This window comes from Trichoderma breve, chromosome 3 (assembly GCF_028502605.1).
Source record: "Trichoderma breve strain T069 chromosome 3, whole genome shotgun sequence".
Taxonomy (NCBI): domain Eukaryota; kingdom Fungi; phylum Ascomycota; class Sordariomycetes; order Hypocreales; family Hypocreaceae; genus Trichoderma; species Trichoderma breve.
Window position 1 is genome coordinate 3,506,050 of NC_079234.1, and position 24,435 is coordinate 3,530,484.

Sequence of the window (24,435 nt, forward strand, 5' to 3'; positions counted from 1 at the left end):
CATCTGACCCCCATCTAGAAAACTCCGTACAGAATTTCTTATTGCTCCGCGCAGGGTGCCTGTATGCACGAGTAGGATACCGCTCTAGGCGCGTTAGTGAAGATGAATCTACATGTATGTATATACCCTGAGCGGGCTAAAGAGCGGCCGCACAACTAAAGCCCATGCCTCTCTATACACGTACAACGGCCGCTTACATGCAGTCAACCCGCCGGGTATATCTGCGGCAAATCCTTGCCCAAGGGGCGTGTGGGCGTCACGTAAGTGGACTTGGTTGCCAAGCCCGGTGTGCGTCGTATATCTGGAGGAATGCTACTATGTATTAGTAGATGGGAAATGTGATCAACCCAAGATGCAGATTTCTCGGGTGCTAGTCCGCCGGCATCTACACCCCTGTATCAGGATTTAGTACGTCCTCGGCCCGGGCGGCAAGAATCTGATTCGCCTGGCAAGGAGATAAGGGTCAGATTGAACTGTCAGATTTGTCTCCATGTGATGCGTAGCTCCATCCAGTTTGTCAGCGAGGCTCAAATCAACCCAGAAGCTGTTGATCGAAGGACAGTTTATCGGGCCGTTTAATAGATGCCGGGAATGGCTTCAAACGTACATTTCATAAAGAACACTATCCAAACTTGGTAATTATACCTCCCATAACTCAATACGCAATATGCTTCTGATATGATTCTAACGAGGCTGTGAAGGAACAATTCATGAAATTTCTAATTATGGTTATAAAGTTATGCACAATGTAGAGGATTTATCCAAGACGCTCTCCGGATGCCAAGATGCAAGCTAACAAGGCTCCTCTGTCCAACGGTATCACGGAAAAGAGGACAGCACTATACAGTAATATTTTGCTTCTAGAGGGAAAATAAAAGGCATGTTCCTTCATTAAGTTCATCAAAATAGCTACGAACTGTAAATTTATGTCTCAGAGAACTCCAATACAACTTATTCTACCGAGCTGAAAACTGAGTGGCCGTTGACCCATTGAACTAGGTCAGGATATACACGGCACTTGCGAGGAAGCCCTTTTCCCATTATCTTCCCCGTCGCTGAAGTTTCCAGGACATACGGCGTTACGTCGCTGGAGCATGTCAGCACCATCCGTAGAGTCGAAACACAATGGTCGACATGATGCCGACGCGTTTTGTCTCCACCACTAAATGAAGGCAGTTTACTGTAGTCCCAGTGATTTCTGTAGATGAATTGTCTCACAAGGTTCTGTGTAATCAAAGTTCGCAATATTAGTTCTAGTTTCAACTCATATATGTGTGTTCATACGTACCAGACAGTGTATTTGATGTGCGCCTTCGAGTAAACCACCAACACCTCCGCCTCGATCTTCGCCCACGAGTCGGAAATCCCCAATCATCGAGGACTTGTTCAGACTACCGAGTGACTCAAGCGGTACGCTGAAGGCACCAACTGGAATAGCAATGTCAGATTCTATGCAATCATCAAGCACTGGAATACTCACAATCCCATAACTTTGCCCATGCCGCCTCCGACGCTGCTGAAGGGTATCCGCTGTATACGTCAGGCTCGAAGAACTGATTAAACGTCGTCCATTCATATCGAACGGCTTCTAAAACAGGGCCTAAAACAATCCCAATTAAATAATTAGCGAGATGTCGAAAACATCATGGCAAGGAATTGCACGCACTCGGAGGCGACATTCGCCGTGTACACCTCTCGTCAGACACATGGTTTGACACCCTCTCGATATAAAAAGACAGAGACAAGAAGAGACAGAGGGATGAAAATGCAAAGAATATTCGGGTATGGAGCCTTTTCGTTCTCTCAATTGCCCTCAATTCATCAAGAGACTCATCTGCTAGCTCTTCATCGTCAGAGGGTGTCGCTACTGACTGGTACCGAAGGCGCTCGGCGAGTCGACTTTTCCACCACATAGTAGTTTCAATAGTCAGTCAACGGATGCTCTAACTTCAAGTCTACAATAGGGAGCGAAATGGAGAATAGTTTCAGCATCACAAAGAGAGGAAGGGAGAGCGAAGAGCCATCTAGGCATTGCAAGAAACCCTTCAATGCAGCCCTTCCTGCGATAGAACAAGCATTTCACGATATGCAATACCCAGTACAATCCCTGATACCGTCACAGCTAAAAGATGAGTAAGATTATTCATCCGAACTTATATTAAGCGGTTGATCTAACCTTCGGTATCCTGGGATGTCTTATGTACACGCCCCTCCACAAGATCACACAGATGCCCCCTGCAAGAAGATCTGCAACTACAACCACACTCCTCGGGCGTGTTCCGCCTGTTTTGCCGCAGTTGTTTTGGCACCGATAAAGCGATTTCTGGGGTAAGATTCTCGGACATCGACTGGATGTATGTAAGATGATTTTCGGACCCTCGGATTCCGAATTGTAGCAATATTGCATGTTCCTAGTCCTTATCTTGACTAGACAGAAATAAGAACGAAATATGTACAGACGAAATATACGAAGTAGACGGAAATACTGGCGAAATCTAGACGCATAGTAAGCATGTCCCTAAACCCCTGCATACATCCCGGGTCACATTTGCGGTTTCGTATTAGTAGTATTTCAGCGGCTAGATATGCGAAGCGGAAAGGATTATCGCACCTCGGATAATATGACGCACGGCAACGGCAGTTAGTTCGCAGCTTGATGAGGTTATCGCGGCATTTGTTCTCGTACTGTTGTCTCTATGCGGCTTACCATTGCCATAGGCATTGCCGAGATGTTCTTGTATAGGAAATAATGAAGCATGCCCAGTGTGATTTGCTCTGTTCGTGAGACTTCCGTTCCAAGACTGCTTCAGACTCGGTTTGAGATAAAACTTCATTCGTAAATTTTTCCCAAACTATTTAGCACAATCATAAGAAAAGCCAATTGACTACCAGTATTATGCGAATGTTCTCCAGATCCTGGAAACTTCCTTGGCTATCTCCGCCGCCGTGGCGGTCTTCAAAGTCGCTTGACTTAGAAGAGGAACATGGCATGCTTGAGTCACAACAAAGAGAACGTATCTTGAGCCCCAACAAGGATGATACCTCAGTTCAGAGAGCCTGGGTTGCAAGAAACGTTCCAAAAGCTATCATCAGCCTGATGCTTTTTTTCATGCCTAGCTTCTTTCGATCTCATGGCAATACTGGCGAACAGTCTCGCAATGGCGATGCGTCTACTTCGGCACTCGACGGGCTGCGTGGCTACGCGGCTCTGGCCGTTATGAACTATCATCTCTTATACGCATACCAGCCTTTTGTTTTCTATGGCTACGGTCTCTCCGAAAGTTCTGCTATGCAATGTGCACGGCCTGAGGATATGCATCATCACAACAACTGGTTTCATCAACTACCAATATTTCGACTCATCTATGTCGGAACTTGGCCAATCTCAGTCTTTTTCGTCCTTTCTGGATTTGTTCTCTCCTATAAGCCACTGGTACAATCTCGAGATGCATCTTCTGGCTTTACCAAGGCAGTCAAGTCTATGACCTCCTGCTTCTTTCGTCGTCCTGTCCGTTTATATGGACCACCAATTGTCGCCAGCTTCATCACCATGCTCGCGATACAGCTTGGTGCTTACGAACATGGCCGCAAGATAGCCTACAATCCTAAATGGGTCCCCGTCATCAATGAGCAACACCAAGAAAGGTTGGACTCTTTTGGTGCGCAGCTTTTGCATTGGCTTGATCAATCATGGAGAATGCTCTATGTTTTCTGGTGGGGAGATCTTCACAATCGCTACGATGTGCATTTATGGACAATACCTGTAGAGTTTAGATGCTCGTTAGCTATCTTTCTCATTCTACCGGTGTATATGATACTTCGGTCAACCATCCGAGTATTTTTGATGATTATCCTGATTGTCTATGTGTATGCGCTTGATCGTTGGGACGTGGCACTGTTTTTCTCTGGACTTTTGATCGCCGATACCGCTATTGCATCAAGAACAGACGCAATGTCCTTGAACATCAAGAAGCCTGGTCGAAATTGGCCCGTAGTGGCCATGAAGGTGCTGCTACTGATAGGCAGTCTTTGGCTAATGTCAGCTCCAGATTTCTGTGTCATGGAGACTCCAGGGTTTCAACTCTTGGGCTGGTTGATTCCACCATCAGATCCAGCGCCAAATCGTTTTCTGCCAAATCTTGGCGGTATCCTTCTTGTCTCTCTGCTCACTCACACTGAACAGAATAACGCAGCTATCTCATGGTTTCTCAATTCATCCATACCACAATATCTTGGCCGCATAAGCTACAGTCTTTATATTGTTCATGGGCCTTTGATTCACACTGTTGGATACGCGGTTTTTCCGTTCTTCTGGACAGTTTCTGGGACGGATGAGGTTTGGAGATATGTCATTGGGTTCATATCGGGATATTTGGTTCTGTTGGGAGTGGTGCTTTACGTTTCTGATATATTTTGGAGAGCTGTAGATGTAACATTTGTTCGGTTGGCCAAAGCATGGTTTTCTCGTATGGTTGAGCCTACATAGACTAAAAATTACATATTCAAAAAGAAACACATCTATTCACTAGCTCACAAGCAATACGTTCTTTTCATACACTGTACTTCAATTGCTAGCTCTTCTGAACATGTAAGTTGGCGATTATGAGATGTCATTCTGATAATCCTTAGTGTTCAATGCGTGTACGCCCGCCCACTCTCGAATCTTCTCAAAATTGCGACACTTGTGTTGGGTATTAAAGTCAGCATCTATTCCCAACGGCCTCCTCTTGTCCGTTACCATCAAATAAGGAGTCACGTCAGATGTGCATTTCAAGAATATCAGCAGACTGTTGATGCAGTGATCCACGTGCTATTTCAATGGTTAGCGAGCCCTTGCAAATGGATGTGATGGACTTCTTACTTCGCGGACTTGCTTTGGAGTTCCATCAAATGCCGGCTGCTTGCTATAGTCGTATTCATCTCGATAAGTGTATTGCCTGACCAAATCTAAGCAATGAATTTGATGAAAGACTATACGAGATTGTTAGCCGGAAACTACTTGATTGCGGTACATTACAACACTGTGGCCTACTTTCCAAGTTTCCAATTACGCCGCCTCCCGCTTCTGGCTTGGCTCTTTTCCAATCTACTTCCTTGGATTTGTTGAGCGCATCAAGCTTATCCATAGGGATGTTCACCGGGCCAACTTTGATAAAGTCAGTCCATGAAGCTCATGTCAAGTTGAACAACGGACTTACAATTCCACAATTCAAGCCATGCTCTCTCAAGTTCTGGAGTAGGTTTTCCTCTGTAGATAGATTTTTCGTTGAATTTGTTCTGGAACTGAACATCGACATATTCGACAGCCTCTAGCGCCGGTGCTATTCAGGTATGTAATCTCAGCATTAAATCTCCTATCACAGCCGCAACCGTCACTTACACCAGACTGAAAGTTTTCTTGCACACTGATCTGTGGATGGTTCTTTGGTAACAGCTGCCACGAGAAGGATAAGAACCGCAACAAGGAGGAAGGTTGTGAACAGCCAAGCAATAGGTCCAAAGAGATGCCAGGTTAATGACTTCAAAGGATTACGAGTTATCTTCTCTTGTGTACCAGTAGAGCCATCTTCCTCAACATCGGCCTCATCTGCAACAAGGCTGTATCCATATCCAGGGGCCATTTTGAACGTAGAGTCGGGAAAACGGGAAACAGTACAGCAAAGATGGCAAATGAGTTAAGGAGAGAAGACAACGAAATGGTGACCAGATTGATACTGTAGGTACAGGAGGGAGGGCTAAGGCTTTTCGAGCAATGCTGGCCTCTCCAAAGGATCAACCACGCTATCTTTGTTTCCACTCCCAATGGTAACCCAAGATTAGTCAAATGCAAGGTATCGAGCCTGTGTGACCCCGGTCACAATTGTCCTCCAATCAGCGCTCTGTATATGTCATAATTCATGGCAGTGAGTTTCATGACAGAAGTCCGGGGGTAACCCGAGTCCCTCGGTACGTATCAGGAAGTTTCCACTCACTCTATCGGTGAGAGACGTTGCAATGATGCCCGATTACATATCGTCTGCAGAAGGATTCTGCGAAGGGCATCATCTTCCTAAGCCCTGCTTAGTCGATTCGCCGACCAAGCATGGATGCTATCTCCCGAAGATCCTGGACGCATCGTGTTACGGCCACCCCCTCCCTGTCTAATCATGCATGTCAGATCCCCCAAGAGATAGATATTGTGGAGTCGCAAGGATACAGGCACAGACCTGATTTATTCCTACTGAGTCTATCATTGCGAAGTCACCGACAGTGATGCATCTAAGTTGATGTAGTGCAGCAGGTTTGGCTCAAGCCCTCAGTGCCATTCTTTGCTCCCCAACAACTGCAGCCTCGCCTTTCATCCTCTGCTCTTCTTCACATCGGTTTACACCCAGAAAGATGAAGTTCATAGATATGATATCCAAGATGAGACCTAATAGCCTCGAAAAGACAGACGAGCAATACCACGACGAGGATGAAGCCCAATCTTTTCTTTCCAATGGCAAAGAAGATGGTAAAGCCAAGTTGATCTCTTGGCGATTTATGGAAGATGGATCATTGCCTTGGAAAGTTGCAACGGTTGTACTTGCAGTCTCCCTCGGCGCCTCTTTATTCTTCGGTCAACGAGTCCAACACAGCCCTAGTTATGAAACAGGGTTTATAACTGAACTTCGTCAGTATTCCATATTGGAGGAATTGCGATTGCAAAGTGGTTGCTGACGGCTCCAGAACCCGCTATCTCTGCTATCAAGTTGAATAGACGACAGTTTTACGGAAATATCGTCGTCAACGCATCCAATCAATTTGAGTTGATGCTTAACCCGAGCGAAGAGCGTTATGTCGGCCACCCGACTGCCGAACTAGATGCAGCATGGGACAGAATCGTAGGCAAGTAATTGTTGATGATGCCGAACCCATATTCGATTGTTAACATATATGCATCTAGGCTCCTACGTTGCCTTGACGGCAGATGAAGCCAGCAAAGTTCAAGGCCAAGTCTCAATAGACAATGGAAAATACTTTGTTGTTCCACACGTTCGACATAGTCTTCACTGCGTCAATTATCTTCGGAAGGTCGCGTATGACAAGTATTATCCGACTGTTCGCACCGAGAACAAGCCAACAGTTCCCACATTCCACATGCACGTTGGTAAGTCGCTCTCTATGTAGGACGATGTTAGGCAATGTGCTGACCGACAGCAGATCACTGCGTCGAAATACTACGTGAGACTATTCAGTGCCAAGGTGACCTGACTCCTGTACCGCACGTATGGTCCGAAGGAAAGCAGATGTATTTGGCAGACACTTCATTAGTACACACTTGCAGGGATTACCCTGCCCTAATGGATTGGCAAGATGAGAGAGATGAGGCATGGAAGACGGGAAAGATTCACAATTGATGCAGAAGGCGATTAGGTCGCTCTAAAAGCGATGGGGAAGAACATAGACCCTGATTATAATTGAAGAGAGCCTGTTTTCTTTATTGCAACTATTACAGTCCACTGCGTAAATTCTGCATGGTATCCATTTGTAGTTAAACGATAAGGCAGTAACAAATATATCAACTTCTCAACTATCTAGACTCTACTTATGGAATTCTAGAGAGCTGCACAACATTCTTTGGCTTCTTCGGGAAATCAACCACCTCATGGTTTTGCGCCCACTTCTCCACAGGCTCCCAGTTGTAACACATACGCGCGACGTTGAAGTTCGCCGTAGGGGCTTTCCTTCCCTTGACCCAGTCGTATAACACGAGTCCCGTATCACGATCGCTGTTCAGATTGATCAGTGCTCAGAGATCAGACATTTGTAGGTGTATAACGTACCACTCCAGTTTTTGTCTCAAGATTTCTATGCAGTGGTCCACTCGTCCATGCCACTCTTGAGGGTTCTCGTCGTAGCTGGCTTTCTCATCTGGATATGAGTCCATATATGACGCCCTGAAGAGATTGTACAGACAGTGTAGCTGGTGGGTGTATTCAAATGTCGCTAGATAGCGCCCATCGTCAAGACGAACTGCCTCTTCGGTATACTGAGGCATCGAGGCCTTGAATTGCTCCTCATCCACGCTAAACGTCCAAGTTTGCCAATATTTTCCCCACGCTTGATCAACTTCTTTTGTGGGTGGACCCCGGAAAGGAGAGGTTTGATTGTACGTGCCATTCGTGCGTACCATGTGATGAGTTGAGAGATCTGTATTATCCCAGAAAATGTCAACTGTTGCGGGGCATGGTTAGTTCTCTTCTCGGGAGGAAGGCATTAACTCTATCATACGTGGTGCTTGTGGAGGTGTTGATGAAGTGGGAGGCCGTGCTGCTGCTTCGAGACCGAGTTGCTGACACGAGTGCCAATTTGCTCGTGGGATCACCGCTTGGGTGATGATGGATCCTAGGAGTCCGCCGCCGACAAACGGCAGAAAAGCCGAGGTGCAAAATTTACTGCTCTCTCCTAGCTTCATCTTGTTAATATTCAATGTATTGTTAATAAGGGCTGCAGTTGCTAATATAGCAGAGACCTGAAGGAGAGGAAGAGAGGAATGGACTAATGGGGGGCGGCCGGTTTATATATATGACTAGTAATCTGATAGGTAGTTATACGGGCTTCCTAATATCTTATACATATCTTCTAGGGCTTCGGCTATTCCACATTCTATAACATAGATTTAATATCCTTTTCCGACGATGTCAATGGAACTAGTTCTCTTCTTGATTCAATATTAACTACTCACGGCTAAGGCTATACAAATTTGGCAGTTTATGCAGCGTAGGACTCTCTCTTTCCTTCGTCCATTCCAGAATCTTATCAAAATTGCGACAATTATGCAACGTGTTAAAATCAGGCGACTCTTTCTGAGCCTTTTCTGGAGTCAACATGATTAGATATGGCGTTGTGTCGCCCAAACACATGAGCACCTCCCGAAGCCTCTGCACACAGCCATCAACTCGAGCCATTATTTGCTCTTCTGTACCTTGGAATGCGTCTAAGTAAGAGTAGTCATACTCTTCCCTGTATGTGTGCTGCCGCAAAAGGTTTAAGCATCCCAGGTTTCGAAAAACTTCAAGATACGCCAAAGCGCCATTGCCGTTTTCTGACTGCACTAATTGAGTATCTGCATCATGTAAACCTGTTAATTGCTTTGTCGGGATAATGATAGGATCGTCTTTGGTGAATTGTTAGCATTTAATAGTACTTTCAGAGCTACGAAACGGTTGCATACGTTGTAATGAAGCGTTCCACGCTTCTTCCAGCTCCAAAGTTGGAACACCCCGATATATTGACTTTTGAGAAAAGCCGTTCTGAAATGTTTGCCAAGTATATTCAACTGCGTCCCATGCAGGAGCTGATACATGTTAGTATCTTATGGGTGATAACTGTGCGTCCCAATTCTCAACTTACACCATGAAGACACGCTCTGGACACATTCTAGATCGCTTGGCTCATAACGTTGGCCTGCAATGAGAAGTACCAGCGAGAGCGCCAGGAAGGTGAATGAGAGACCTGAATAAAGGCTCTTCGATGTGAACATTTCAGCTGTGAGCTCTATTGTTGTCCGGACTGAGAAGGACAATTGCTCCCTAATGTGCGTTTGAGAATAAGATGCGGACTTCGCGAGTCTTAGTTGTTCGAGGGGCATCAATACCTCCCTGAAAACATTCAGCCAAAGCCCACCACGCGTTGATGATAACGCTCCTCTTTTGATCTGCATAGATGTTTCTAAGCTTGGCAAAAAGGTATCTCCGTCCGTGTACGCAAGGTACTTCTTGTGTCAGCCCTAGATTCTTCTAAAGGTGATGAAAGCGCTTAAGCGCCCGTTTTTTTAATGTGACACGTAGCTACGACTAGCAGGGTTATCATCACCTTTATTCCATGTTGGCAAGCCCGGTATGGGGTGCAGGTAAGAGTACATGTATCTCTTCGGAGTAAAGAAGCCGTACTTATTGCTATACTGTCTCCAAGCTAGAGTGGGAGATTACTGCGTGTGGGGTTCTTTGGGCCAGGTGTGACTATCTCCGTACTCCGTAGATCTCGCTCAATGTTTGGAATAGCGCTGCAGCTTACTAGCTTTATGCGTACTCCCTCCCCTACCGCCTTCACGGGGCTTGAATCTTTTGGAGCGGATTACAATGGAACAGGATCTGCCTTTAGTTCAGCAACAGGTTCATCTCATCATCCGACGAAGATAAGGGGGGTGTGCTTCTTAGCGTGGGGGCGAAGAGCGGGAGTATCCTGTGCAGGGGTAAAGGCTTAATTTGGAAGCTGACTCCCCTGGGGTGTTGATGGCGGGATAATAGCCATTGTCCTCCCCACAATCCATCGTATATCCGTAAGAAAGTATTAGTATACATACAGAGATAGGCTGAGAGTACGAAAGCGGAGAATTAATTCCGAGGGTTAACAATCAGACCGATGGAACTTTCCGTACAGTATGGAGTAACCAGACTTGCCAGATATCGCAAGCATCTGGATGATCCTGCTGACACTTAGTAAAGTAGATGCAAACATTGGGTTGCACCCGGAGTTATGTTCTTAGGTTAGTCATTACTGATTCATCAACGGCTACTTTCCGCAACGGGTTAGCAATTCGATGAACTCGGCACAAACAACTTACCGATAACTTACAGTTCAGTCTTAGGTATGAGGTTGAAACATAGGCCCGCGATATGTTATTCTCTTTTTGATGTTTGTAAACTTGATTGTCAAGAGAATGACACCTATTGTGTGCAGGTCAATTCAAGATTCAATATTTTCTCATATCGGTCGAGAAGTTTGAGTCAAGACTCAGCGCACTTTGTGTCAAGAGGATTCCACAAGTAGACTAAGTTATGAATGCGTAAAGTAGAGAGCAAAATAGTTGGAGAAATGTGATGATTTTCCAATTTGCTGCAACTCTTCTGCACAGTACAATTTGAGCCATTGACTGCATTATGCTATCGGTTTTCTATTTAATCGCAAGATCATTATACTACAAGCTACTTGCTAGATCTATCGTCAAAGTCAAGAGAAAACTGGATTGAATCATAATTTGTGGTCGTTGTGACCCTTGTGCTTCAGAAACTCTGGTTCCTCAAGCCTGCTGCTCTTCAGCTCCACGTATGAGTACGCAATGGGACCAGGATCTTTAAATATTTGTCCACAGTGCTTCACGTGTCGCTCGTTGTCGTATCTCGGCTCAATCAACACCCCAGTAAAACGTGCTCGTTGTTGCTTTCTCCAGTAGTAAAAGCAATGCATGAAATGCCAGTTGGTGGTAGTCCAAAAGAAGCCGTTGGTATCTGCCAATGCGCCGACTTCGTCTATACTCAAGAGCCGGGAATGCTCTGCATCCACCCAATACTGCCAAGTGCCATTCTCTCCATCTCCCATCTTTTCAAACTCAGCAACTAGTTCACTGTCGATACATTGCGGAGGCAACCATGCTGCGGCAATAGTATCGTATTTACAGCCCATTGCGCGTGCTTCGGCCGTGCTAGAGCCGCAGTCACATCTGGTCCCCGTTGACGTAGGTCGCGATTGCATGTATAATGCGATAGCAGCGGCTAGGGCGAGGACAACCAAGATAACATCCTTGATTATGATGAGGATAGTCACATATCCAAGTCTCTTTCGTTTCCGAGGCTCAAGAATTGGGTCATTCTCATTGCTTGTTTCGCCAAGTTCGATCCTGCAGAAGCAGATGCGTCAGTATTCCAAAGTAGGGATCAATACTAAACAAAAAAACAAACAAATAAACCTGAGAAGTGCCACACTTACTTTTGGTATTCGTGTACCATTGTGCAATCGACTTGGCTTTTTTCTCTATTGCTGGTGATGATTACTGAAGTGATATGATATCGAAGTGCCTTAACACAGACGTGGATACAACGTCGAAGAGAAAAAGAATCTGACAATTAGTGCCTCACTGCAACCTGGGGGAAAGAGACAGTCACAGGGCAGGGGCGCCGAAGTCCGCTCAGGCCGCGTGACTTGAGTCAAGATCATTTTCCAAGATCTTGAATTACAGTAAGATACCGATCCCTCCCTCTAGTTGCAAGGATCGGCCATTACCTGCACGCATGCATTAGTGTTCATGTCCCATGCGGGGTGCGAATAGTCAGCATCAAGATTCCATCCTGTTACCCTGGGGTATGAGGACTTTTGAGTCTCGGACGAACCCCCGACAGTCAATGTAACCGCACCTCAGATGCCGTATCATCTCAAAGAGGCATTTGCCTCGGTTCCACCCGTCTACGCTTACGGTTACGATAGAGCCGGATAATACCGCGGGTTTTATCCCGCTTTGTACTCGGAAACCGTATCCAACAGCAAGTCTGTCAGCCTCTGTAAAATCAGCAGGTTTACTTCGAACAAGAGAAAGTCATAGATAATGCAGTCTATTAAGGAAGTTAGTTAGAATGTTAGTTTCACAGTCCAAACATGTATCATTTTAGAGGCTTTAGGTAGATTTTTATTTCCGTGTATACGGAGTATGCCTATATAGATATGGGGGCTGACCTAAGTTAGGACAGGGATCTACGGAGAAATGAAGTTCAGGTACATGCGATTATAGCTCATCTTGTTTATTCATAGTAACTATTGTATGTTTCACTGAGATCCTATATTCTTATGGCCTGGTATGGGATCCAGCTTTCCAAGATCAGGAACAGGCCTTGGTGGGAGCGTGTTCTCAAAGATACTCATAAACCGCAGCAGCGTCTCTTCCTCGCCTGCCTTGGCAATTAAACAAATGCCGTACGCTCTGCCATTGTACGATAGAATTCCAAGAGGAACATTTGCAGTAGGGTAGCCTAGTTTCCATTTCCAATTAGTTTCAATGCCACAACCATCTTCATGCTTTTCTACACACCTGCAGCTGCGCCATGGATCAGCAGCGCCGAATCAGTGGGCGCAGCAATAATGCTCACTCCTTCAGTATCGAAGGTAGAGTCCAAAAGTTGTCTCGCCTTTGCTCGTAGTCCCTTCTTGAGAAACTCTATCTCTTCTTCCTCATCAGTGTTGTCCAGACACTTGTGAAGATCACTCTGGTCAGGGAATGCTAAAGACTGGTTAGCAACCGTAGGAAACTGCTAAGTGGCTCAGATAGCTTACGATGAGGGAGAGCATCATCTTTGTGCTCTTCATTGAACTTGACAATATCAGCGAGTGAGCGCACAGGCGACTCTTCGTATTCTTTGAGAAAGTTATCAATGGTTCTGTTCTTGCAATCCCAAACTATAGTTCCAATTGGTCATGTAAGTAAATTGATGTAAAACTTCACTTTGATCACAGAAGATTGAACTCATCTTACATGCAATCTTCATAAACGCCTCTTTACCATCGACGGTCAACTCTGAAACATCCGGGACAACAACGGGATAGCGGAGATCACCTCCAGCCTCCTTTAACTTGGAGACAACCCGCTCGTAAGTCTCAATCTACTCATTATTAGCACACAAAGAACGTGATGTAGAGGCCATATTAACGACTGACCATCTCTTCTGCTGTGCCCTCATGATGCCGGCACATTGAGTCGCCCAGATTCCACACTCTCGGATCAACGAAGCCAACTGACAAACCTTGCCAATTTTTTTGCCCTGCAGAGGTTAGTTTGCGACCCAGGAGTATCTCGGTTACAGGTACAAGATCATGGGTTGATTTCGCCATCGGTCCGGCGGAATCATAGAGTTCACTTAGGGAGAACACTCCTTTTATGTCGACATCCCCAACAGTAGGCTTGATTGCATACAGCGCATTTCGGGACGCAGGCACCATAATCGATCCTGTAGTTTCAGTGCCTATCGACAGAGGGGCAAATCCAGCAGCTATAGCTACAGCTGGTCCCGTCGATGAGCCTCCAGGTGACTGTGCACATTTTCTATTAGACGAAAGTTCAGGGTAATAAGGCGACTAAGGATGGTGATGAACGAACAGAGTGACCAAGAATTGTCTCATTATCCTCAATCTGGCCAACATACGGAGACAGCGTCTGGCCACCGTAAGCAGACCATCCAGGCATCATGGCCGAAGTCTTCAAGCCACAGAACTCGGTCAAATTGGCCTTGCCCAGGATGATGAGGCCAGTATCTATTAATTTTTCTACCAACGGAGCATTCTTTTTGCATTTTGCTTGCGCCAGCGCGAAGGAGCCCGCAGTTGTAGGCATCCCAAGCTCTGAAGCCGTCATAATGCTATCCTATACCAGGACACAAAGAAATGCATCAGAAATAATTGAATCCAAAGTGTAAGTAAAGTTCATACCTTTAGAACAATGGGTATGCCATGGAAAGGACCGCGAAGGGATCCAGCAGCGCGCTCAGCATCGAGCGCTGCTGCGATACTTCTAAGAGCATCCCGAGGTGCAAGTGAGATGAAGGCATTAAGGGCCGGATTATGTGCATCTATTTGGGTGAGGTATGTCTCGATAATCTGAACACTATTTAATTTCCCGCTAGCCAGTCGCTGCTGCAGCTCGACAGTTGTTGTTGTCAATGGGTCAAACAGGAGAGTAGACATGTCGAAATTTTGGAGGGAATACAGAGTGTGTTGTTGCGGGCCAGGTGGGCGCAATGAAATGACTGTTGCTACCGCGTAAATACGAGAGAGCAGTAGGCACCAACTACGATCACTATGAAGTATACCAGAATTCTGGCTAGTCATGCTAAGCGGAATGGTGTAATGGAATGTGTTACACTACCTGCCTGATTCGGCATCACTTGCCCGAGCAGCTATTGAGGATCTATTCACTGTATTTTGTGCAAGCGCAGTTACATGTAGTTCTGAGCCGTAAGCCAGGACTCAGATCTTTTCAGTTTGCGTCAAATAACAAGCTCAGCAATGTTAACGCGGACATGTAAGCTTGCTAACCTGCATCCAACTTTGAAGAGCCTATTAGCGGGGCACTCTCTGATGTGGTTGAATAGTTGTCTAGGATCCTAGCACCTAGCAGAATATTATCTTGATGACTACATCCTAACAAGGCCTAGGTGTATCAAGTGTAAAGCCCCCCTCATAATACCGCTATTGTCCGGTATGCAGCAAAAGCTTTAAGGATATAGATTCAGGACCGTACCATATCTCGAGGTAAGATGTAACTTACTGCAAGAGGTAAGGCATCTGCAGGCTAATCAGACTCAAATCCTATCCTGGAAGTACTTGTGCGGAGTCATGTTTTTTTGTGATACATCATGAGGATTCAGAAGACCCATTTATTAACCTGATAGCGGAGCATTGACAGCATGGCAGAAGCCTTCGGCCGAAAAGGAGCTTGCAGGACCAGGAAATGCATTCGTCAATTAGTTTTTCGTTGATAGCAACTCCGAGCATTTGCCTCATACAGTAAGCTCAACCAGCCGAAGCCCACTTCCTCTGGCCGGGAGCAAGGATCCATGCGGGTAGTTGAATCGCGCGCTAATATGTCGTACGCGGAGATTCCGTTACGCCCGTGTTGGTCAGACAGATTCATTCAGATGACAGAAATGCCCATGCCCGGTTTTGAGAAGTGGTCCCGCGTATGTAACCTCGTCTATCCGTTTATTCTTTGTTTACACCCTCCGTACTCGTACATACGAGTAAGTGCCGGCCGATATACCAACCCCCCCTCCCCCCTGTATGATGATCCCGTCTTTAGGGTGGTCAAGCTCCATCAGCACTAAGACCTGGAGATACCATCGTAAGTGGATCATGAAGTAACTCTTTATCCGCAAAGCATCACTTCATGTAATTGCATGGAGATAGCAGACTATCCGTGAATGCGTCCTGCACAGCCTCCCGAAGAATGGTCAGCAGTCCGCTGACAAACGGCATTGGTGAGGAGTCACAGTACATAGCCACACCCAGCCTTCAGTATACCTGTATGCTGTCTTTAGAGCTTGAACATTTGAAACATCCGGTTTGCTACTCACAACTCTTTCTTGACGGACATATCGGAAAGCCAAAACCTAACTCTCCTGGCTTTCTATTGCAATATGGCCATTCGTACATTCGCTGTACTTTCGTTACTATGTCGATCAGTATTTGGTATTCAGAGGTCATTTGTTCTTGACCAGCAATGGGCAAACCATCAGCGATGCGTTGATATGAATGGCGACCACGCATTCCAGCCTAGTACTGCATCTTCCCTCGTCGTCACGTTTGATGCTGCCGCAGAGGGCTCAGTGAGCGTAGTTGTATTTGAGCTGGGAGATGAGCATCTAGGAGGAATTCGCCTTCCTGGTTCTCAAGACGTAAGTTGCACCGTCCAAGCTTCTGCGGTATAGACATCTGGTACCAAATCTAACACCATTGTCACATCACTAGAAGGAGATCTTTTGCAACTCACAAAACGTGGAACGGAAGCTCTGCGAAGAAAGTCAGATTGGCGAATTCTTAATCTCAGACCATGCTAGGGCGAAAGCAAAGCACCCCATGATTACTCGCGCCATCAACTTGACGAAGCCTATAGCGATTGTGTATCCCATTCAAGGCCCGGGCTATTTCTGCGCCGCAACGTACAGCCATTCAGCCAAGTCGTACTCAGGTACATTGCTGGCAATCGATCCAAATGGGAATCTCCCAGCGTTCCGAAACGGCTTGCGTACCGTCTACACCGTCTTGGCGCGGATATGGCTTCTCTCAAATTCTATATGGGTTTATTTCGTTACAGACCTGGCTTTAGAACAGCTTATAGGCCCTTCTATAGCTGTGCTAGGCACCATATCAATTGCCCAAGTTGCATTTAAATGGGGTTTCCTACAGCTTGAGGAGTCCAAAGCAGCATCTGCTTTGCAAATTTTATGGTACTGTCTCGAGTTAACCCAAAACTCTGTCGTCATGTTCATGATTCATAAGCTTGTCGCTGCGAGTGAAGCTTCACCACCGGACAGCATGCGGTCAAAAATTGTCAGAACGATTCTTCCATATGCCTATCTGGCTGTTTTCCCCATTGTTTTCCTTCTTGCATCACTCGCAGACTTTACTGCTACGGCTGAGAGCATTCAACCTGCCATTGTTACTATTTTTCTCGGAATCTATCTGTTTGTCGGCGCTGCTGCCGCTGCCTTCATGCTTGTGGGACGACGTACTGCTACCCTTGAACATCAAAGAGAGGTTTCAATGGAAGATAAATTCATCCGAAAACCACTCTCGTTTGTTCTTGCGGTCTTATGTATCCCAATTATTGCTATTGTGGGTTTCAACATCTGGGCGATTCTAAAAGTCGGCGGCGACGGTACGAAGTTTGCGCACATGTTCTGGCACAGTCGCTTCGGGATCATTGATATGCCATATGAACTACTGTTTCTTATACTTGTCGTAGCTTTGATGGGACTCAACACATATCAAGCACATAGACATGATGAGATGACAGACATGAAGAGTATGGAGACTGAAGGTTTGATGTCCTACAAACCTGTATCAATGGATTCGAGTGAGTCGGTAGAAGAGGAAAGAGAAGAGAAATAGATGTGTCAAGTAGAGCAATGGCATTTGTATGTCATATATGAGATAGAATTACAGAGCATGGAGCCATATGAGGGCAGTAGGAAGCGTTGAAGATATAAACAAAATTATGAGCATACTTTATTTCTACAGACGTATATCTTCCTATCCGTTCCACAATCCACCTAGATAGCCTATACAGCATTGCATTCTCCTTGACCTGGCAGTGCGTGATTTCTGCCTTTCTGGATCTCCAGTTTTCCATCGTGTCCTTCCACAACGTGTTTGCTGGGGTGCCAGTTGTGCGCACTTACCGTGTGTTCAGCGGCCCAGTCGAGAATTTTGTCGAAATTACGACAGGTGTGCTGGTTATCTACTCGAGGTCGAAGGCCTTGGACAATCTCGCTCCATTCAAAGTAAACAACGCTGACGTCCGCTTGGCAGATGAGCGCTTGACGGACTTGGTCCAAGCAATGGTCTGAGAGATTGGAAAATGAGCCACACGTCCTCCATTAATCTGGAACATGACAAGACATACCAACATGCAACCATTTGCAGTAATCCACCGTGCCATTGGGAAAGTAGAAATGCTTGTCGTATCGATCTCGATATAACGCCATCCTTACAACATCCAAACAGTGCATTTGGTGGAAAATGTCGAGCGTCATGACATATTCGTTTTCTCTCCCTTCTAACGGGAGGCGGGCTGTGCGCTCAGGCAACAGAGAAGCAGTATGAGCATCGATCGCACTTAACATGCCGGCTACAAACATGATCAACGATCAGTATTAGTTGAATCAGTATTAACATTGGAGAAGTAATGGCAGTACTAACGTGAATATAATGATGCCCAATTGTCGTCGATCTCATCTGTTGGCCATCCTTGAAATTTTGTTTTATCTTCTCCTCTACTCCTGTTGAATAGATGCGGAACATATTCCACCAGGTCATTAACCGGGGCTTGTCGCAATTGAAAGTTAGGCCGAAGAGCAGACACAACAACGTTGACTAGGTGAGGGCTTACAGTATAATTGCAACGAAGGGTCTTTCTGCACGCCACTAGGAACTCGATGTAGTTGTAATAGCAGCCCACCTATGTTTATTAAAAGTGCACACAGAAGGATCCAGATGATGATCCAAGTTGCTTTGCTTCGTTCTTTCTGGTGAGAAAGCGGCTTGTATGCTCGGCCGCAATGTGAGCAGCATTCATCTTCATGCTCGTTGTCGGGGTTGTATAACAGCCCAGCGCTTTCGGTGTCGACGGTCTTGGGGGACGACATGGTGTACAGACAGGCCTGTAGTGAGCACTCTAGTAGTCTCTGAAGCGCTGAAAGTGTAACGTAGGGGTTGTCGTGGTTCTTATAGTGTCTGGGTCAGCATAAGCATAAGCTCCCCGCTTTATAGACAGGCCATTCATGCAGAGTTCCCGTATGAAGACTCATTAGGTCCATATTGTATGTACTCAAATGACTATCTGTATCCATATCACATTACCACCCTGGGAGTGTACCTGCGTCGTTAGTTGTAACATGAACGAAGATTATGTAGCCATATCCTGCGGCAAGAGACTTAACGTTGTATAATACAGATATACCGTACTCCAATTGGAAGCAGTTCGGTTCTTCAGTTTTTCCCTATTCAAATGCGTGTTCTGGTGTTCAAATGCGTGTTCTGGATCATATTCAAAGTGAATGTCAAGTGGAATCTCAGCTAACCACGCGTTTAATATACTACCTAGTCCTATGCTCTACACATCTATGGAAGACAAAAAAGTCCTCCACATTATATCCATCTTATCAAACAACATAATGTCAATCCACTATATCGCAATAGGTATGAATTTCCAGATCTGGTTGGGGGACTGCTGACTCGGATACAGAATAGCAGCAGTGTTGTCATCAGAGCTAGCATATTCGAGATCTATCACACGGCCTGGGAACTGCACGCTCTCAATTCTAAGAAATGTGTTAGTCACGGAATACTTCACCTCAAATTAAAATTAAGGAGTAATATGAATGAAAAAGATATAAAAAGAAAGAAAAGAAAAGTACCCACTGGTAGGTGTCATTCTGGATGTTGGTAATTTTCCAACGGGTACCCTCGTTATAGATGGGGTTGTATACGGATGTGTCGAGCTGCGCAACACTACCATCAACTGAATAAAAGAGTTAGGATGAGCATTTGAAGAATTACAAAGTTTAATAGTCTTATATCAGATGAAACAGTGAATGCATGTACACAAAGTCATAGAAGCATACCGGGAGCAGTGATCCAAGCGTTGCCAATGACGGATCCCAGACTGTAGACACCCCGGCGAAGAGAGGTTACAACCCACTGCTGATGTTGGTTATTCGTAGTCTGTCTCGTGCTTTAGATGAGTTAGTTGATGAATATTTAACGAGACATGGCCCTAGAGTGAAACTGACAAACCAACCACGCCGTTGATGGGGCCGTTGAAGGGGTTGGCCGCCTGATAAATATCAAGGACTGGATTGCCCGAGAGAGTGCTAGAGATGATGTAGATTCCGTCCTTGAGAGGCATGATGAACTGAGTTTGATGTTTAACTCTTGGATGGAAAGAAGAAGAATAAATGTATTGCCAAGGCGTTTATTCAGTGCTTTGCTTCAGATAAGACGGGCTTGGATTTGAGAATAAGAGGGATTGTTCACTGTTTTATATATATTTTTTGCTATCTAGAGATGCTATCATTTAGTTTTATAATGATGAAAATAAGCCATTTCAGCTTCTCTAGATAATAGCTCGCATCCAGACGCATGACTACCGGGGCGCAGCAGTACCTCCAGCACTCCTACCATCTGCGGCTGAGATGTGATGCCGCTAACTATTGAGGCGTTGGTCATGTTCACAAGGGCTGCTTACGATGCAATTCGAGACCAGAGCTCTGGAGTAGCATTTGCAAGCCAAGCAATCAATAGTTGCCGTCTAATCTAGCCTCTTTCTTCCAATAAGAGCATAGATTCATCACCATCCTCAGAGCTGAGATATCTAGCTCCAAGCGCGTGGCGGCACTTACTGCACGTACTATTGATGAATGCCGGTCCCGACCTCTAGCTACTAGAGCGTTGGCTCATGGTCAAGCATAAAATTAGCCTTATTACTGGCCAGTAATGATGTTTGCAGTTTTCGTACCCGTGCTGACCTGCATCTCTCATGCCGTCGAGGCGCCTTTAGCACGTCTTGAAGTAGTTCCAGACCCAAAATAGTGCGAGCAAGCATGTGTCCCGGTTGCGCTAGGTATCGGCTCTCGCGACATCCCATTTTGCAAGTGGCTAATACCTCATTAGAGAAACACTCAATGTCTGAAAGCGTCAGTCAGGAGACTGGTATAGCCCATGATGTGGTTTGCATAACATTCTCTCCAGAGAGTTGAGGGGCTTCACGGTGTAACGCAATAGGATTACTTCGTCTCATGTAGTTGCTTCATCATTGCAGTGAATACATAATTATAACTATATCAATATAGACGAATAACCCCCCCAGCTCCAGCTATCAAAACTCATAACAAAGTTCGCGTACATACTATTACATACATCTTACGCCGCAGCATGTCGCAGAATCATAAGAGCTGTGATGCTTACATGGTATCTCTATAATATACACCAAAACGCCATTCGTACAAGTACAAGCAAAACGCCGACGATTTTACAAGTTCGATGTCATGGAAAAAAAACCAGACAAAAACAGGCTGGCCTGTCTCATATCACACACGCGCTCTCATATACTAAAACAGTCGCTCCTTTTGAGAGGGGTTTTCTACAACCCCAGCTCCCATGACTCTCCCCAGAGCTCATTAAGATTAAGGCCTAGCAGTTCAAGGCTTGGGTCGAGGTTAAAGGGCTGTGTATTGTCATTTACACCCCATGATGGATCCACAGAGACTGGCAGTGGTGCTGGGAAAGTGAATGGGGTTACAGACTGAAAAGAAAGTTAGTACCAGGTTATACACAATAAATGAAAGACGGACAAATAGTACTCACCTTGGTTCCATCAGGAAGTTCCAAACCAGGAACGGGGCCAATGCCTGGTCCGGCAATTGGGCCGATAGGAGGAGGATGAAGAGGAGTACCTGGCAGCGGGGCCGACGATAGAGGCGGCTCTTGGTTTGCAAGAAGCTTATAATGGAGATTCACAAATCTCTCAGCCGATGTGGACTTGGCCGCCTCAGTCGTCTTAGTTCCCAGATGAGCTTCGAGAAGTCCCAAGGCCGCGCACATGATGGAGTATCCCCACGGCTCATTGTTGCCGCAACGCAGCAGACGATCTTCCTTCATGGCAATGCACTTCTCAATGAGCTTCACCGTATGGTGCGAGTTGATCATGATCATGTTCGTCGACCCGCGCGGCTGCAACATTGTGACACTGCAAAGGTTGATAGCCGTTGTGAGAGCGTCCTCTCGCAAGAAGTTGAGCGCTCGTACGCCCTGCTCGTACAGCTTATCATGTAGAAGAACCATATCCCGCGCAGCATTGTAATAGATGATTTCTGAGTACTGGTACTTGGAGTTTTGCTTGCGCAGCTTGAGGTAGGGCTGATGCAGAGGGGTGATGTATTGCCGCAGCTGGACGTGCAGCAACGTGTATGCGATCAGTGGGTTCTTCTTGCTATCGCTGTTGTTTTCAGGGCTCATATCCCAGGAAGGGAGAGCGTCGATTTCATGAGTCAAGTCATTGGTATATCGAATGACTTGGTCATAGTCTATCTCGGACACTGGCCCAGTAAGAAGACGGCTGAGCTCGAGACGTAGAGGCAAGCTCTGTCGCGCCAAGTTTTGGAACGAGGAATACGTATACTCCTTGGCCGGCTTGGAAGGTGGCAATGTCGTCGTGTTCTCGTCGAAGTCTTCGTCGTCCAGATTCCGAGGAGGGTTGGTGTCGAAGTGAAGCTGGCTCACCAAGGTCGGCAGGCCGTGGTCAAACGACGCCTGCATATCAAACTCCTGCACTGTTGCCCATATCCTCCGCCGCATCTCTTGGTTGTATACAGTGATCTTGCCGCCCATGTGGCTCGGCTCACGGTGCAGTCCGACAGCGATGCCATCGCGGATTAGAGCTCCCGAGCTGGTCCAGAAGCGCTTCTTCTTAATGGTATTGACGCGCTTGCCAAGGTAGAGCAGACAGGCAATCTGATAGTGAATAAGTCGCCGATGCTTCTGGCTCTGCCTGTCCGCCCACGCGTCGCAGGCAATGATCCACTTTTCAGCCATGTGTCGTGGCTTCGACATCATGCCAATAAACTTGAGCTCATCGTGGGTATGTACGCAGCTTGCAACAGCCATCATCGACAAGACTAAAGCCGTGAAGGCTGCGTATCTGTGCTTGCTCCCAGGAGTCCAAAACTCCGCATACTCCTTGCGGAAGGTGGGCACGTGTACAATGCGATGGATCTGCTCAAACTGTTCGAGATAGACATTGATGAGGGCATCCGCCTCTTCCCTGGGAGGAAGAAGAGCCTCAAGCTCCGGATCCGACTGCTCAAAGATAGTCTCCCGCTCCTCCTGGCGGCGCTTGCGGTCCTTGCGGTCATGAAGAATCACCGGCCGCAGCCACTCATCCGCCGTCTCCCGCATAAAGGGACACAGGCCGGTCAGCTCGACAAAGGCCATACTTGCATTGTGGGGGCCAAAGTAACGAGTGCGGAAGCCTTTGCCACGGAAGAATCGCAGCTCACCATTTTCACCCGCCATGCCACTCTTCTGAATGATCTCCTGCTCTTCCGCGGGAGGTCTCGCCTCACCGTCGACGCCCTCATCCTTCTGCGTCGACGGCGAGTTGGTGCTGCCCACGATGGTGCTGCCATCTAGAGACGCACCGGGCCTGGTGAGCAGGTTCTTGAGCTGGGTAATCTCCAGCTCCAGCCTGCGGATGCGGTCATGATCCTGGCGGGCCAGCTCAGAGTCTCGGGGGCCAAAGCCCGAAACCGCATCGCCAATCCCGAAGCGGCGCGAGTCCAGCTGCGCAAAGGACGGAGGAATGCCGGATGATGCATTAACAACTTCCCCGTTGCGTGATTCGTAGCTGCAGCGGTCAGGGGTGCCGCTCTTAATGCAGCGCTCGCATGGAAAGCCACGATCGCACGAGAGCTTGCGGCGGCGGCATTCGAGACAGCTCAGTCGCACGCGTTGTCTCTTGCGAGCCGGTGGTTGGTCAGAATCATGTCTTGATACCGAACCGCCGTCGGAGTCCGGGCTCTCACTGCGATCAGCCATGGCGAAGTTATGTCGGAGTTACGACGAAAAAAAAGAGACAAGGAAATACTGCGCAAGGCGAGAGGAGGGGTCCTTGGGTCAAAAATGTTTGGTGGTTGAGATTTTTATCAATCTGATCTGATAAAGATTTTGCTGCAACGTGTGTCATGAACGCCTTTTCAGGCCAAAGCCGAGCCGACCTCCGACGGTCTATTCCAGAAGCAGAAGGTATTGCGCTGCTTAGTCATTAGCTAGCCTTGGGCGCCTCGGACCTCCGAGTTCACATGGATGGGAATTAAAGAGCCAGGAAACCTCAAGAATACGCCAGTCCCAGTCCTTTCTCGCTATATATGTTGGTATATATATGTATGTTAATTCCGGCTCCTTTTTCCGGCGTGCGTGGCCTTGGTCGTATTCGGCTCGTACGTGTCGAATATGACGAAACGTTGTTGATGTGATGAAAGAGAATTTACCCGGTGCTCGAGGACATCTAGTGAAATCCTTCGCGGTTCGCGAAATGGCTGCCTCGACCATCATTATATCTCTGCATCCAGCACGATCCAAGCATGACAGACAGGTTCTGCAACCCTTGTGCACAGCTCGCTCAGACTTTCCAAACTGGCCAAGCGCGGCCCCGGAATCGCTGATGAAAATTGACATATCCGGCGTCCTCCGGCGAAATAAACCCACCGACTCAACCCACCCATCGGCTGCCCTCACCTCCGGGTCCGGAGCGTCCGTTCATTAAGCATTCGGCTGTCTATCGAGGTATTTCATAATGATTATTCATCATACCAGATTAAAAGGCAATTCGAGCTCTATAAAGATCATGTTGTTAAATCTGCTTTCTCTTCGGTA

At 46.7% G+C, this 24,435-nt stretch overlaps 10 protein-coding genes across 10 annotated transcripts; 3 read left to right on the forward strand and 7 right to left on the reverse strand.

The window, feature by feature from the left end:
- Window positions 1-951: 951 nt before the first annotated feature.
- Window positions 952-1,679, reverse strand: T069G_05462 (uncharacterized protein; the record flags this gene model as incomplete). The annotated part of the gene is made up of 4 exons (XM_056172672.1): window positions 952-1,224; window positions 1,289-1,428; window positions 1,481-1,600; window positions 1,667-1,679. 4 exons carry the CDS (start codon window positions 1,677-1,679, stop codon window positions 952-954), a joined length of 546 nt encoding a protein of 181 aa, XP_056029530.1.
- A 1,217-nt stretch (window positions 1,680-2,896) lies between these two features.
- On the forward strand, window positions 2,897-4,486 carry T069G_05463 (acyltransferase family domain-containing protein; the record flags this gene model as incomplete). The annotated part of the gene is made up of 3 exons (XM_056172673.1): window positions 2,897-3,296; window positions 3,390-3,619; window positions 3,668-4,486. 3 exons carry the CDS (start codon window positions 2,897-2,899, stop codon window positions 4,484-4,486), a joined length of 1,449 nt encoding a protein of 482 aa, XP_056029531.1.
- A 114-nt stretch (window positions 4,487-4,600) lies between these two features.
- On the reverse strand, window positions 4,601-5,621 carry T069G_05464 (uncharacterized protein; the record flags this gene model as incomplete). Its single annotated transcript, XM_056172674.1, has 5 exons — window positions 4,601-4,810; window positions 4,862-4,971; window positions 5,033-5,146; window positions 5,199-5,321; window positions 5,381-5,621. The coding sequence occupies 5 exons, from the start codon at window positions 5,619-5,621 to the stop codon at window positions 4,601-4,603; spliced, it is 798 nt and encodes a 265-aa protein (XP_056029532.1).
- Window positions 5,622-6,405: 784 nt separating this feature from the next.
- T069G_05465 (uncharacterized protein) lies at window positions 6,406-7,379 on the forward strand (the record flags this gene model as incomplete). Its single annotated transcript, XM_056172675.1, has 4 exons — window positions 6,406-6,652; window positions 6,709-6,867; window positions 6,926-7,129; window positions 7,183-7,379. The coding sequence occupies 4 exons, from the start codon at window positions 6,406-6,408 to the stop codon at window positions 7,377-7,379; spliced, it is 807 nt and encodes a 268-aa protein (XP_056029533.1).
- Window positions 7,380-7,567: 188 nt separating this feature from the next.
- On the reverse strand, window positions 7,568-9,505 carry T069G_05466 (uncharacterized protein; the record flags this gene model as incomplete). Its single annotated transcript, XM_056172676.1, has 6 exons — window positions 7,568-7,751; window positions 7,806-8,196; window positions 8,254-8,427; window positions 8,708-9,139; window positions 9,197-9,319; window positions 9,376-9,505. 6 exons carry the CDS (start codon window positions 9,503-9,505, stop codon window positions 7,568-7,570), a joined length of 1,434 nt encoding a protein of 477 aa, XP_056029534.1.
- Window positions 9,506-10,995: 1,490 nt separating this feature from the next.
- Window positions 10,996-11,750, reverse strand: T069G_05467 (uncharacterized protein; the record flags this gene model as incomplete). The annotated part of the gene is made up of 2 exons (XM_056172677.1): window positions 10,996-11,641; window positions 11,731-11,750. 2 exons carry the CDS (start codon window positions 11,748-11,750, stop codon window positions 10,996-10,998), a joined length of 666 nt encoding a protein of 221 aa, XP_056029535.1.
- Window positions 11,751-12,561: 811 nt separating this feature from the next.
- T069G_05468 (amidase domain-containing protein) lies at window positions 12,562-14,469 on the reverse strand (the record flags this gene model as incomplete). Its single annotated transcript, XM_056172678.1, has 7 exons — window positions 12,562-12,764; window positions 12,824-13,012; window positions 13,066-13,188; window positions 13,265-13,391; window positions 13,447-13,831; window positions 13,932-14,149; window positions 14,215-14,469. 7 exons carry the CDS (start codon window positions 14,467-14,469, stop codon window positions 12,562-12,564), a joined length of 1,500 nt encoding a protein of 499 aa, XP_056029536.1.
- A 1,451-nt stretch (window positions 14,470-15,920) lies between these two features.
- On the forward strand, window positions 15,921-17,852 carry T069G_05469 (uncharacterized protein; the record flags this gene model as incomplete). Its single annotated transcript, XM_056172679.1, has 3 exons — window positions 15,921-16,178; window positions 16,252-17,359; window positions 17,524-17,852. 3 exons carry the CDS (start codon window positions 15,921-15,923, stop codon window positions 17,850-17,852), a joined length of 1,695 nt encoding a protein of 564 aa, XP_056029537.1.
- Window positions 17,853-19,189: 1,337 nt separating this feature from the next.
- T069G_05470 (ricin-type beta-trefoil lectin domain-like domain-containing protein) lies at window positions 19,190-19,912 on the reverse strand (the record flags this gene model as incomplete). Its single annotated transcript, XM_056172680.1, has 4 exons — window positions 19,190-19,325; window positions 19,426-19,525; window positions 19,629-19,738; window positions 19,797-19,912. The coding sequence occupies 4 exons, from the start codon at window positions 19,910-19,912 to the stop codon at window positions 19,190-19,192; spliced, it is 462 nt and encodes a 153-aa protein (XP_056029538.1).
- A 1,233-nt stretch (window positions 19,913-21,145) lies between these two features.
- T069G_05471 (fungal specific transcription factor domain-containing protein) lies at window positions 21,146-23,598 on the reverse strand (the record flags this gene model as incomplete). The annotated part of the gene is made up of 3 exons (XM_056172681.1): window positions 21,146-21,307; window positions 21,370-21,413; window positions 21,459-23,598. The coding sequence occupies 3 exons, from the start codon at window positions 23,596-23,598 to the stop codon at window positions 21,146-21,148; spliced, it is 2,346 nt and encodes a 781-aa protein (XP_056029539.1).
- Window positions 23,599-24,435: the final 837 nt, after the last annotated feature.